A 14,056-nucleotide genomic window follows, 5' to 3' on the forward strand; every position below is an offset into this window, starting at 1 on the left:
TCCTTCTTTTTCCTCCTTTTTCCTTCTTTTCTCCTTTTCCTTCTTCCTCCTTCTTTTTCCCCTTTTTCTTTTTCCTCTTTTTCTTTCTCCTTTCCTTTCTCTTTTTCCTTTTTTATCTTTTCCCTTTCCTTTCTCTTTTTCCTTTTTTATCTTTTCCCTTTTTTTTTTATGTTTTCCTTTTTTCCCGGGCAGGAATATTTTTCCTTCCCCCAAAAAAGATCCCGGGGAGAGCAGAGCGAGCCCCGAACACACTCAAGCTCCAATCTCCCCCCTGATCAGCAATACCTGATATCTAAATCTCTTGGCTCATTCTAAGCTGCAGGGACTTGTAACTTTTTATCTCTAAATCTTCCTCCACGCACCTTCCCGATTTCCTTTCAGCTCCAAGGCTTAATACCCCTACTTGTACTTTCATCCCTCGAACGCAGCGAGCTTTAAATTGTCTCTGGGACACAGGATAATCAGTCCTCTGCTGTGTTAATCCTCATTATGTGCCTATTAAAATGAAGATTAAATCAGGCATTAGGGTGCCTCCTCCCGTTATGAAATCTGAAAAACAGGATTGGAGTGGGTTGGGGGCAGGGGGGGAGGAAAGGAAAGCACCAAACACCTAAAAAAAATCGCTTATTGAGCTTCGCCGGGAAGGAATAAAAGCCAGGGCGAGGTGTGAATCCACGACTTTACTCCGGGAGTTGTGCAGGTGAGGGGGAGATAAGGAGGCAGCACCCGAGGACTCGGGTTTTGGGCAGGGAGGGGGGGATTTGCATGTGCCTACGTGAGGTGCAGAGTGTGAGTCCGCGGGCTCAGCTCGGCACACACGTGCTCTGGCAGCAGCGATGCCTCCCCAGCAGCACGAACGCACCGGTACCTGCGCTCACCTCGGGGGGAAGGGGGAAGCCTGTTCCAAGGATCCCTGCCAAAGCTGCTCGGGTGGGAAAACAGCTCTCCAGCCGGGGCAGGTGCTTGTCTTGCGGGGTGGGGGAACATTTAGGACAGCGCTGTCATTTCCTCGAGCTCAATTATCCATAGGAAGCCCTCCCCCCCCCCCCCTCCCCCTTTCCCCACTTCTCCTCCCTTTTCCCAGCGCTCCTCCACGAGCAGATTAACTTTTCGGTTATTGTTGCTTTGGCAGGTACTTTTAATTGGCTGGAAAACATCCTTCCTGTGAAGTTGCAGTTTTCGTGGGGCTTGAATGAGTCCAGTCCTCCCCTGGCTCTGCCCAGCGCCGCCGATTGGCTCCGCAGCCCGGGGGGGGGACCGATAAGGGCGGCTATAAAAGCCCTGGGCTGCTCCTGGTCCCCCGACGAGCAGGAGCCAGAGGGGCCGCACGGATCCTGCGGCACATCCAGCGCATCCCGAACATCCCCCGAGCTCCGCAGCCTCTCCCCTCTCTCTGTGTCTCTCGCGTATCCAGATCCACATCTTCGCTCGAGCCGGAGTGGAAGAGGAGACACACACACGCACACACACACAGAGCCACCAAAAAAAAAAAAAAACCACCCAAAAAAACCCCCCACACTTAGCGGAAACTTGTCAGAGAATGCTCCTAAAGCCTGGTTTTCTCCTGCTGCTGGCGATCAGTGCGTCCGCATCCTACGAAGCCGAGCAGAATGACTCTGTGAGCCCCAGGAAGCCCAGGGTGGCAGCCCAGAACTCAGGTAACACCCAGCAAGGAGGGCTTGGAGCTCAGCCCTCGTGTCTTGAACTGTCTCAGATTGCTCTGCTGCTGATTTTTATTCTTTTTTTTTTCTTTTCTTTTTTTCCTTCTTTTTCCTTTTTTTCCTTCTTTTTCCTTTTTTCTCCTTTTTCCCTTTTTTCTCCTTTTTCCTTTTTTCTCCTTTTTCCTTCTTTTTCCTTTCCCCCTTCTTTTCCCTCTTTTTCTTTTTCCCTTCCTTCTTCTTTTTCCTTTTTTATCTTTCCCTTTTTTATCTTTTCCTTGTTTCCCCCCCCCCTTTTTCTTTCCCCCTTTTTTCCCTTTTTCCCCCGTTTTCCCCCCTTTTTCTCCCCCTTTTCTCACCCCTCTTCCCCCCACCCTTTTTGCCCCCTTTTTCCCCCCTTTTCCCCCCTTTTTTCTTCCCCCCCCTTTTTCCCCTCTTTTTTCTCCCTTTTTCTCCCCTTCTTTTTCCCCCCTTTTTTTTCCCTCTTTCCCCTTCATCCTTTTTTCTCCCCTTTTTCCCCCCTTTTTCTCCCCTTTTTCCCCCCTTTTTCTCCCCTTCCCCCCCCCCCTTTTTTCTCCCCTTTTTTCCCCCCCTTTTTCCCCCCCTCCTTTCTTTCCCCCTTTTTCCCCCCCTTTTCCCCCCCCCCCCTTATAAACTTAGGGGCTGGTTAAGGCACAAATATTAACGTGAGGGTCTGACAGGAGGGTGTTGGTGCAGAGCTGGAGAAGGAATCTCCTTCAGGAGCTGGGGCAGGGATGCAAAAATCCAGCCTCTCTCCTCCTCCTCCAGCTCCTAAATGAGTTCCATGTACTTTTGATTATTATTATTATTATTATTATTATTATTATTATTTTCCCTACCTGCATGTACCTCCCTCCCCTCTCCAACCGCAGCCCCACTTTGGTGTTAAATCCCTCGCTTTTTAGGAAGTTGATAAAAATCCGTGGAAATTGGCCTGAACCATTGTTCTGCCAAACATCTGCTCATTCCAAGAGGAGGAGAGAGAGAGAGAGAGCTGCGACTTTGGAGAATGCAGTAACCTAGAAACTGTCCCCTGCTCGCCTTTATTTCCCCAAACTGATTGCTATCAGCGAGCTGGGACGATAAAAATACGGTTGTGACATTTAACAAACTTGCTTTTACAATGGAGGCAAAAAAAAAAAAAATCACTGGCAAGTCAGCTCTGGATGTCTCCACTTTGATGCTTTAGATAAGTTGGAGACATTGTCTCGAACAATGGGAATTAAAAATCTCTCTTCTACTGTACTGGAAAGATATTAAGGCTCTAATTCAGAGCTCATTAACAGCTGCCTTATTTTAGATCTGCAAGGCTCTGCAGCATTAGAGCGGGGTGTTTGCTCGAGTTCCTTTTGTATTTGGTTGCTATAGAAACGTGGGGTCTCACTCTTGCACCGTGCCTAAAACAATAAAAGCTTAATTCCTCCTTAAGTCTGCTGCAGAGCAAAGTTAGAATTTGAACCTGTGGAAGCAGAATCGTGGGGGTGACCCCTGCACTGGGGAGGTTGTGAACCGGGGAGAGGATGAGTTGACCAAATATTTCTCCCTTCAGGCACGGAAGCAAGAATGAGGAGGAGTTCACTGTTTGGGTTTTTATTTTTTAATTATTATTATTTAATGTTATTTCTCCTTTTCTTTTCTGTAAAAAAAAAAAAAAATCCCAGTTGTAAAGAATTGGCTTTAGGCTACAACTCAGCTCTTGATAAGGTGTGTTCTCTTCCACCAAAGCCTCACTTTTCCCACACCTCCCAGCTCCATGGCTTTGCATTTCTGCCTGAAAGAATGTCTGGTAACACGAGCTGCAAAAGTAATGAATATGCCTTGCCCAGACACATAAGGGGGCAGATGTTCATCTCACCAAAAAAGGTTAATCCCTCCTAATTTCAGGGCAATCATGTGGCAATAGTGCTGATTCATTGTTAGAAGGCACGGGATCTGCACGAGAAAAGCTGGGATGACATGGATACCCTCCTGCCCAGCCTAACTACTGCCTGCAGGATTTTAATTATCCATGGTCAGCTCCATTTACCTCAACTTTCTCTGCCCAAATGCCCCTTCTCCTCACAAAATCTTCAGCAAAAAATGACCTTTCTTGGCTGTGCTTGCAAACCACCGGGTCAGGGTTTAGCACCAAGTCCTTTTTAGTGCTAATAATGGACTCACGGGCTAAAATCTGATTTCTTGAGGCTTCAGGCTTTTTAGGGAAGCACAAATACATCCCAGGGAGTGCAAATTTCGTGGCATCTCCTTGGCAATCCCCATCGCTTCAGTCCTGTTTTCACAAAGCCATAGGTTTGGGAACTGAGCCTCTGGAGAGGATCTGAGCACCTGGTGCTCTTCCTGGGCCCATCCCTTCTCCAGAGGGAGTTGGAATGAAGCTGGGAATGCCTGGAATCAGGATTTGTTTGGGACAGATCTATCTAGCCAAGGACTCTCAGGTGTTGTCCCTCTTTTAATCCACGTGGGAAGGTGTTGGGAGCTGCATTTTCTGTTCCTCGGTTCGCTGGGTCACACCTTCAGTTCATGGAATGCTGGAATTATGGAATCCTGGAATGGTCTGGGTTGGAAGGGACCTTAAAGCTCATCCAGCTCCAACCCCCTGCCATGGGCAGGGACACCTTCCACCTGCCCAAACTGGCCTTGGACACTTCCAGGGCTGGCACAGCCACATCTTCTCCTGGCAACCTCCCCTCCATCTGAGCAAAGAATTTCTTCCCAATATCCCACCTCATTCTCTCCTCTTTTAGCTTAAAACCCTTCCCCCTTCTCCTATCCTTATAAAAAGTCACTCTCCCTCTTTTTATAACCCCCTTTTAAGCACTGGAAGGGGCTCAAGGGTCTCCCTTTTCCAGGTGGACACCCCCAGCCTGCCTCCAGAGCGGAGGAGCTCCAGCCTTGGGAGCACCTTCCCTTTGGTTTCTCCTCATCCCCTCTCCCCCCAGCCCCCAGGAGCTGCTCGCCTGCAGCCCAGCACGGCTCACCCTGGCTCTGGGGCAGGGGTTTGTGGTTCTGAGGGAGGGTTCTGTGGCCCTGGGGAGCCGTGTCCGTGTGCTGATGCTCCCCGTGGCTCTCCCTGCAGCAGAGGTGGTTCGGTGCCTCAACGGGGCCCTCCAGGTGGGCTGCGGGGCCTTCGCCTGCCTGGAGAACTCCACGTGTGACACGGACGGGATGTACGACATCTGCAAGTCCTTCCTCTACAGCGCTGCTAAATTCGACACTCAGGTACGGCCCCAGCACGGAGGGGAGCGGGAAAAACCCTTGGGATAAAACCTTTCCATGCCCCGGCTCGATAAAGAGCTTTTATGGGGCACCGGAGCACGTGCTGAGCTGAACTGAGGAGGCTTTAACTCCTCCTTCTAGAGCTGGGCTTTGGGCAGGCTCAACCCTCCCTGTCTTGCAGCCCTTCACAGGCACAGACACAGCCCTCCACAGGCACAGCTCCTTGGGGGCTGTTTTCTCCGGGATAAACCCTTGGGATAAAACCTTTCCATTGAGCTCCGGCTCAATAAAGGGCTTTTACGAGTCCTGCGGCACCAGAGCTGAACAGAGGCTTTAAGTCCTCCAAAGCTGGGCTTTGGGCAGGCTTAACCCTCCCTGTCTTGCAGCCTGTCTTGTTCCTCTCAGCCACGGGTTTTTGGCTCCACAGACACATCCTTGGGGGCTGTTTTCTCCGGGATAAACCCTTGGGATAAAACCTTTCCATGCACTCAATAAAGGGCTTTTACAAGTCCTGCGGCACCAGAGCTGAACAGAGGCTTTAACTCCTTCTAGAGCTGGGCTTTGGGCAGGCTTAACCCTCCCTGTCTTGTTCCTCTCAGCCACGGGTTTTTGGCTCCACAGACACATCCTTGGGGGCTGTTTTCTCCGGGATAAACCCTCAGGAGAAAACCTTTCCATGCGCTCAATAAAGGGCTTTTACGAGTCCTGCAGCACCAGAGCACGTGCTGAGCTGAACAGAGGCTTTAACTCCTCCTTCTAGAGCTGGGCTTTGGGCAGGCTTAACCCTCCCTGTCTTGCAGCCCTTCCTGCTCCTCTCAGCCACGGGGTTTTGGCTCCACAGACACATCCTTGGGGGCTGTTTTCTCTGGGGCAGTTTCCACACGTTCCCTGCTCCGTGTGAGGACTTGGCAGGGAGGGCTCACTGGGCTGGAGGGAGAAGTTTCCTCTCCAGGAGGAAATAGAAATGTCCTTCTAACAAAATAAGGCTTCTGACTGTGTGACCTGGCACGGGGCTGGGGTTTGGGTTGGAAGACTTTGGGGCTGGGAATGCAGGGCCAGCTCAGCCTCTCCAGAGCAGCAGTCGGGATAAATGGGATAATATTGGAGGGCTGCAGCTCTGCCAAGGGCACTTTTCCTTGGAGTTTTCCTCCTAACATGCCCCATGTTCCCTGTGCTCCTGCTCCCAAGGACAAGCTTCAGAGCACTTCAAGCATCTTGAGTTGTGGTGAACCAGAGGTGTTAAACCTCTGGCATTAAATTGATGGTTAAATCAATCCCACCCCCTCCTGGAGAGAGGGGGCAGAATTGGCCCATCTCTAGTCCTGGCACTTCCAGGTCTGTTCATGCAAAGACTCCCATTGCCTCAATCCTTTGGCAACAGGAGCTGTGGGCTGTGTGCATCCCAACTGCTGTGGGTGATGTTTCTGCAGTAATTGTGAGGATCAGAGTCCTGGGAAGGGACCTCCAGCAGGCCTCTAATTGCAGGGAGGGTCATTAACAGCAGCCAGGCAGAGTGGAGCACCTGCAGTGCTTCCCTTTCTGTTGGATTCCCTGGAAATCCCTGGAAAAAAAAAAAAAATCCCTTTTTCTCCTGTGCTTGCAGGGAAAAGCTTTTGTGAAGGAAAGCCTGAAGTGCATTGCCAACGGGGTGACGTCCAAGGTGTTCCTGGCCATCCGCAGGTGCTCCACCTTCCAGAGGATGATCTCCGAGGTGCAGGAGGAGTGTTACAGCAAGCTGGACATGTGTGGCATCGCCAAACGGAACCCTGAGGCCATCACAGAGGTCGTGCAGCTCCCAAACCAGTTCTCAAACAGGTACGTGGGGCTAAAATACAGGAATGGGGTGAAAAGAGCAGGGCCGAGCTGACTGAACCCTAAAATCCCAGTGCAGCTCAGCCCAGCCCTGCTTTCTGCCTCTTCAACTCCTTGGCGAGTTTTACCAGCGTTCTTCTGCTTCTCTTTTTGGTAAACACACTTAGAAACACCTCCAGAGAATAAAATTAACTGGACATGGGTTACTTCAAAGCCTGGAGCTTGTTTAAGTGTTAATTCTTTGGGTGGGAGGGCAGTGTGATGGTGAACAGGGCTTTTAAATCCCAAACCAGATCCATTCATTCAGCATCCCTGGAATACTGAGCGCTTCATGGAGTAGAAACATAGAATCCTGGAATGGTTTGGGTTGGAAGGGATCTCAAAGCTTATCTCCTTCCACCCCCTGCCATGGGCAGGGACACCTTCCTCTGGACCAGGATGCTCAGAGCTCCATCCAACCCTTCTCAACCCACTCCAACTTCACTGCCTTCTCCAGACTGCAGCCACCCCCTCCCTTGGGTTTAAATGGCACTTGGAAAACGAGTCCTTGCCCTCTGCCTTACCAGGAAAAACCAGGAAAAGCTAAAGGGAACCAGCAAACCTGATCCTCTATCACCTTATTCTGCCATAACCTGGTGGTTCGTATTTCTAGGGATGCTCTGGGCTCCTGAATGGTCTGGTTTAGGGTTGTCTCAAGCCCTGGTCTGGTTTAGGGTTGTCTCAAGCCCTGGTCTGGTTTAGGGTTGTCTCCAGCCCCGGTCTGGTTTAGGGTTGTCTCCAGCCCCGGTCTGGTTTAGGGTTGTCTCAAGCCCTGGTCTGGTTTAGGGTTGTCTCCAGCCCTGTTCCCTCTGGTGGCACAGGAACGGGCACATCACGGGGCTGGCACCTTGATGTGAGCCCAGAACTGCCCCGTCCCCTCCTGCAAGGACAAGGGACACCTTCAGGGAGTGCTGCATTCTGCTCAGTCACGCTGCAAGGGCAGGCATTGCTTCCCCTGAAGCCTGGAACAATCAGTGCTGAGCCTTGTGATCGGGATAAAAGGGATCTTTTGGAGTAAATATGCTCCAGAATTGGAGTGCAAGCAGGGTGAGCTGCAGTGGCTGGTCGTGGCAAACCCCTCAGCTCCTCTGGGGTGGCTGCTTGGCTTGATCTAGAAGCACCTGAAGCCTCCAGACCTACCCTAGGACAGGTCTGCAAGTGATAAACAGATAAACAGATGTTACATCTCTGCCCAGCATGGATTTATCCACAGAATCACAGAATATCCTGAGCTGGAAGGGACAAACAAGGATCACTGAAGTCCTTGTCCTGTTATACAGAACTCTAGTGTAGATATTAAATCAGGAAATGACATTTGTGGGAAGGCAGAACTATACTGGGAGGGGAAGGCAAAAATGATGTTTGTGTGTCTTTCCCCTCTTTCCCCAAGGAAAGTTGGAAGGGATTTGCTTTGGTGTTCCCTGAGGGCTGGGACAAGGAGCATTCCCAGGTTGAACTGGTGGGTTGTGGAGTTAAAGGGATGGATTGTAGAGTTAAATGGATGGATTGTAGAGTTAAATGGATGGATTGTAGAGTTAAAATGATAGACTGTAGAATTAAAGAGCCCTTGGTGGGGCTGGAGGGGGGTTGGGGTGAGCAGGGGACGTGTGGACACTTGGGCAGTGCTGGGGATGTTCCTCCCAGAGGACCAAGCCAGGGCTGGATCCTCTGTCTCCCGAGCAGGAGGGAACTCCTCCCCCACAGCTGCCAGCCCCTGCCAGAGCCAGAGGATATTATGACATGTTGAGTAACAAAAGCAGCAGGATTTCCCAGCTAATAGTTTACACTGAGGGCTCCTAAAGCATCCTGCTTTCCCAGCCCCTGTCCCAACATAGCCACGGAATAAGAATGTGCCACTTGGCCTGGGCTGCTGAGAGGAAGTAGTTAAAGGTCATAGCACCTTCCTGTGATTTAATCTCGTGGCAGGAGCAGCAGGAGAGGAAAGTCCTGCTGCCTCTGCTCACAGCTGAGCTGCTGAAGGCACTGCCAAGCTCTGGGATTGCAGCTCCAGCCATGGAAAGCACCAAGGCTGGCTGGGATCTGCCCCTCCTGTCCCGTTAGGCTGGGACTGATTTAAACTGGAGTGTGGCTCGTTCACCATCAGCTGCTGGGCTCACTTGAACCCTCAGTCCCAGCCCTGCTGGGCTGAGCTCACACCCAGCCAAAGCCTGGGCCTTTTGTGCTTCAAGTGCAGCACAAACTTTGACCTCAGCTGACCTCCCCTGGCTGCTCCAAAGGCCAGAGCTGAGAGTTGGGAAAGGAGTTTGGATGTGAGCTCTCATTTCCCTCTTCCTTCCCCTCCTCCACCTGCAGGTTATTCTCTTCTCTGCTCCTGTGGAAAAATGTCACGGTGACCTTAAAGGCTTAAAATAAGTTCCCCGACGTCCTTTCAGGCAGCAAATGTGGGGCTGCTCCTCTTTTTCCCAACTCTTTCTCCCTGGGAAGGTGTTCCTTGGTCCAGTGAGGTGCCAGCTCTGCTGTGACAGCCCCTGCTGGTGGGGCTGTGCTGGCTCTGCCTTCTCCCCATGGAGGATCATTCCCAGGATCACTGTTCTCACAGGGCTGGGAAAACGGATCAGCACAATTTCCTGGCTCCTCCTGGAGCAAGGAATACGTGCTCAGGGCTGCTGGAAGAGGAAAATGAAGCTTTAGGGAGACAGGCTCGTAGCAGGGGGAAGCACAAGGTCCTCACTTGGGATTTAATGCATGGAAGTGACAACTGTGTGTCCTAAAGATCTGCCCCGAGGGAATACGAGCATCTCTCAGGCTTGGAGTGACTGGCTGCTCCCTCTTGTGGTGCCCTGGAAAGGCAGGGGAAGGCAGAGGGACAGGAGGAGATGGAGCCACAGGGATGGATCAGTTCCCAGAAGGGTTGTTCTGGCTCAGAGCAGGGCTCAGTTTAGTCTCAGCTCCTGGCTGGGGATGGGCAGCACCTGCTGGTAGAAAGAGCGATTATTTTTCTTCCTAAAGCTCCAGAAACTTGGATTCTTTAGTGGAGAGTAAACCACACCCTTAAGCCAATTAGTACAGCCCTTAGCTCCTTGGTTTTACCTTCTTCCCAATCCACCAGGATAACAACAACCCCACTGTGCTTATATCCTCACCTTCCAGAGCTGCAGCAGCTCTGGGTGGATTTGGAATTGGCCTGGCTGATCCTGTGCCACAACGTGGCTTTTTTTTTGGCTCATCAGAGCCCAGTCAGGTGACTGTGGGAGCAGGTTTAGGACAATTAAATCCGAATTTTGGTGGTTGTGTTCCATCCCTGTGTCATGGGCACAGCATCTCCACGTCCAGGGGGTTTGTTAGGTGCAGTGACAACAGGCTTGGTCTTGATCTTGGAGTTCTTTTCTGGCCTTAAGGACCCTGTGGTGACGTGTCCATTGTGCACTGTCAGGATGAGGGACTTAAAAACTCTGAATCATAGAATCACAGAATCAGCTGGGTTGGAAGGGACCTCTGAGATCATCCAGTCCAACCCTTGATCCAACCCCGCCGTGGTTCCCAGCCCATGGCACTGATGCCACATCCAGTCTCACCTTAAAAACCTCCAGGGATGGAGAATCCACCCCTTCCCTGGGCAGCCCATTCCAAGGGCTGAGCACCCTCTCTGCAAAGAAATTCTTCCTAATCTCCAACCTGACCCTCCCCTGGCACAGCTGAAGCCCGAGCCCTCTTGTCTTGCTGATGGTTGGGTGGGCAAAGAGACCAACCCCCAGCTGGCTCCCCCCTCCTGTCAGGGAGTTGCACAGAGTGAGGAGGTCTCCCCTGAGCCTCCTCTTCTCCAGGCTGAACAGCCCCAGCTCCCTCAGCCTCTCCTCACAGCACTTGTGCTCCAGTCCCTTCCCCAGCCTTGTTGCTCTCCTCTGGACCTGCTCTTGGGCTGTTTTGCCTCTTGGGCTGTTTTGCCTCTTGGGCTGTTTTGCTGGTCCTTGCTGGGGTAACGTTGGTGCCTCTGGTGCAGATACTACAACAAGCTGGTGAGGAGCCTGCTGGAGTGCGACGAGGAGACCGTGAGCACCATCAAGGACAGCCTGATGGAGAAGATCGGGCCCAACATGGCCAGCCTCTTCCACCTGCTGCAGGCCGACCACTGCGCCCAGGGCCACCCCCGCGCCGACTTCTCCAGGAGGAGGCTCTCGGAGCCCCAGAAGCTCAAGCTCTACTTCAGGAACCTGCGAGGTGAGGGCTCGGCCCCGGCCCACGGCAAGCGCGGCTCCTCCTCGGCCGAGAGCGCGTGAGAGGTGACGGCCGCCCCGGGGGCCCCGAGGGGATGCCAAGCACTGCTACCAAAGCTCCAGAGCAAATGCACCCAGCCCGAGGGTGCTGTAGCTCCTTTGAACAGCACCTAGGAAACCTGGGGTTAGGTTTGTTTAGTCGTTGATGTTTTCTGTCCCCCCCGCCTTCCGTCAGCCCCGAACAAAACTTCTCCGCGTGGGTTCAGCGTTCGGCGTCTCGGCTTTTCCCGCCAGCGAAACGTCTCCATCTCTTTTTCTTCCCCCCCCAAAAAAAAAAAAAATCATGTCCTAAAAGGTCTTAGTCTTAAGTGGTCAGGCCTTCAGACACCAAATCTAAAAGTACTGTAGTGCTGACGCCACTGGAGTCTGAGGATCGGGCCCCCAGGAGAGGAGCTCGTCCCTCCTGCCCGAGCTTAGGGGACAAGAGATGCACTAAAAACTTGTTGCACACCCCAAAAAGGTGTCAGGGGAGTTCGTGTTATGAATCTGTGCTGGCCATGGACGAATATGAATGTCAGGTTCCTGGTCTCTTAGTGTCCTACAGTCCTGATCCTGCCACCAGAGCTCTGGTAACCCCTGGATTCACCAAACTGGCCGGGGGTGAGTTTGGTCCCCGTGACCTGGCACCGCGGTGCAAAATGAGTTAAACCCACCCCCTCACCCCCCCCAAAATCAGGAAAGGGACGTTTTGTACCCCAGACATGATTCAAAGAGCTGCCAGTCTGAGGCTGAAAGCTGGTCAGAAGGTTCCATAATCTTGCATTGTATTTAAAAGCTAACATCTATGTACTGTATTTAACTGTCTAAAGCTTTAAAAGAAACCTAACAGAAACAAACCCTGTCTTAAGAGTAGAGTATTAAAGGTCTTGCTCTAACTGTGGTATAAATAGTTTTAAAATCTGTCATGTACTGTACATAAATTCCACGAGAGTCTGCTTGAAAGGAGCAGAATATAATAACTTTATTGCCTAAACTTAGTTTTGTAATTTAGCTCTTTCGTTTCTTATTTTATTTTTTTTTTTCCTTTTTTCCTGGAAACAGTATCTCTGTCATATTTAAAGAGCTCACATTCTACTCCGTGGCCTTTTTTAAATAATGGAAGAGGAGGAAAAAAATGGTTCAGGATGGGAATTGCAGGGCCAGAAATGGCTAAAGTGGAGGGGAAAAAAAAAAACAAACAACAAATTAAAACAAAGAGGAGTTCAGCCTGGCCAGTCCTGTCCCCCCAGAGCTGCTGTGAGACCCCCTCAGACCCCAGTGCTGCTGGGGGGCTCCTGTAGGAATTATCAGATGCTTTGGGAATTCCCTGGGAATGCCGAGTGCTGGGAAAGGCAGGAAAAATCCCGACACCCTCTGAAGCTTCAGCAGTGAAGCTGAGGACACAGGGATCCACGCTCTGGGAGCTGCCTTTCCTCCCACCCTCCTCCTCCTCAGCGGGCTCTGGGAAGAGGAGCAGAGGGTCCCGTGCTGGGGGTCCCCCAAACCCGCTCCCAAATCGCTCGGGGGGAGCCAAAAAAAAAAGCAGGATCAGCCAGGCCAGCTCCAAATCCATCCCCTCCGAGTCCATCTGCAGAGTGGATGGCTCTTCCTCAGCTGCTTAGCCAGCTAATAAAGGAGGGATCTATTTTCCTTTTCGAAACCTAAAGCAATATAACTTTTTTTTTTTTTCGGTTTTGTTTTGCTTTCCTTTTTTTTTTTTAAATAAATAATAAAAAAAAAAAAAAGACAAAAAAAAAAAAAAAACCAAACCACGAAGCCTTTAAACAATAACTTGCTGCTAATATATGGAAACCAGATGCAGTGGCAGCGTTTCTGATGTTGCTGCCTCCGTTCAGTGTAGCCCCAAAGTGCTGTGAGAAAATCGGAAGCAGCAAAAAAAAAAAAGGAAAAAAAGAGAAAAAAAAAAGGTTGCTGACGGTGGAGGGTTGTTATTTTAATTTTTTTTGTTTTGTTTTGAAGACTCTGAATTGTAGGGTAAGGAAGATGCAATATTGTTCCTTCTTCAGTCAGTCAGGGACAGAGAGGCCAACGAGGAGAAGTTTTGCGAGGTGAAAAAACCAAAGGCTCCTCGAGTATCCCGCCCTTAAAAGTCGGGGGTTGAGCAGGAACTTTGATCCCAGGGTTGTGGGATTCCCACCCCCAGGGTATCCCAGCTGGGAGACAGGGAATTCTGCTCCAAATCCATGGAAATAGTTACAAAAGAGGTTCTTTACCTGGCTCGGGACGGGGTCCAAACAACCCCCTGGTGCTCCAGGGGTTCCCAAAGCCTCTCCCTGCCAGCCCCGCCCTTCCATGGGGATGTTCCTCATGGAAAAGTGGCTTCTCCATTCCCAGGAAACCCCAGAGAAGGCGGATAAAGCCGATTTGGGGCTGGGGAGGAGCATGAGATCCCCCCCAAGCCGATCTTTTTTTGGGGGGGTCACGCCAAAATTCCTCTTTCCCGGCAGCGCTTTAAACTCGTGCCCTTAATAAAGTTGGGAATTCGGCGGGAAAATCCTCCCCCTCCCGGCTGGAATTGCTGTGGTGCCACAGGGAAACCCCCCCTGTGCCCCCCAAACTCTGCTGGGTCCCACTGGTCGGGTTTTGGGGCCGATTTGAGGCGGCACTTTTGTCCCCCCCCCCCCCCCCCGAGCAGGCCTGGGGGTCACCTCGCCCTAACTAAGCTGGGCTTAAACTCCCTCCTAACCAGGGCAGGTGGGAGAGGATCTCCCCATGCCCTGGGAAAGTTTGGGATGAGGTGGGAGAGCCCCCCCCCGGTATGGATCCTCCATCCCAAGTCCGGCGATTTCACTGTTTAATCTTTATTTTTTTAATTTCCTTTTCATGGCAAAAGTGATTTTGGGGTTTTTTTTCTTCTCTCGGGGCGGGGGGGGGGGGGGCAGGGGAGGGGCTTCTCTAGAAACGTTTTGCATGAGTCTCCTCGTGATTTGTTTGCACTTTAGAACGTTTTGTGCCATTAATAAATTTGCATTTTATTGTATTTATAATTTAAAGATGCCTAGAAGGGAGAGAGAGACTTTGGGGTTTTTTTTCGTTTTGATTTTTTTTTTGTTTTGTTTTTTTTTGCTGAGTACT

General features: G+C 51.2%; 1 protein-coding gene across 1 annotated transcript; it reads left to right on the top strand.

The window, feature by feature from the left end:
- The first annotated feature begins 1,279 nt into the window (after positions 1-1,279).
- Positions 1,280-12,865, top strand: STC1 (stanniocalcin 1). Its single transcript, XM_032712565.1, has 4 exons — positions 1,280-1,658; positions 4,756-4,898; positions 6,499-6,710; positions 10,708-12,865. Exons 1-4 carry the CDS (start codon positions 1,541-1,543, stop codon positions 10,982-10,984), a joined length of 750 nt encoding a protein of 249 aa, XP_032568456.1. The 5' UTR covers positions 1,280-1,540; the 3' UTR covers positions 10,985-12,865.
- The last annotated feature ends 1,191 nt before the right edge of the window (positions 12,866-14,056 follow it).

Source organism: Chiroxiphia lanceolata, chromosome 28, assembly GCF_009829145.1.
Source record: "Chiroxiphia lanceolata isolate bChiLan1 chromosome 28, bChiLan1.pri, whole genome shotgun sequence".
In the NCBI taxonomy this organism is placed as follows: domain Eukaryota; kingdom Metazoa; phylum Chordata; class Aves; order Passeriformes; family Pipridae; genus Chiroxiphia; species Chiroxiphia lanceolata.

Excerpts from the sequence above, each read along its gene's own strand:
- STC1 (XM_032712565.1), top strand. The coding sequence starts at position 1,541 with ATGCTCCTAAAGCCTGGTTTTCTCCTGCTGCTGGCGATCAGTGCGTCC. Across the intron at positions 1,659-4,755 it reads GGTGGCAGCCCAGAACTCAG|CAGAGGTGGTTCGGTGCCTC; the intron begins GTAACACCCAGC and ends CTCTCCCTGCAG. Across the intron at positions 6,711-10,707 it reads CCAAACCAGTTCTCAAACAG|ATACTACAACAAGCTGGTGA; the intron begins GTACGTGGGGCT and ends CCTCTGGTGCAG.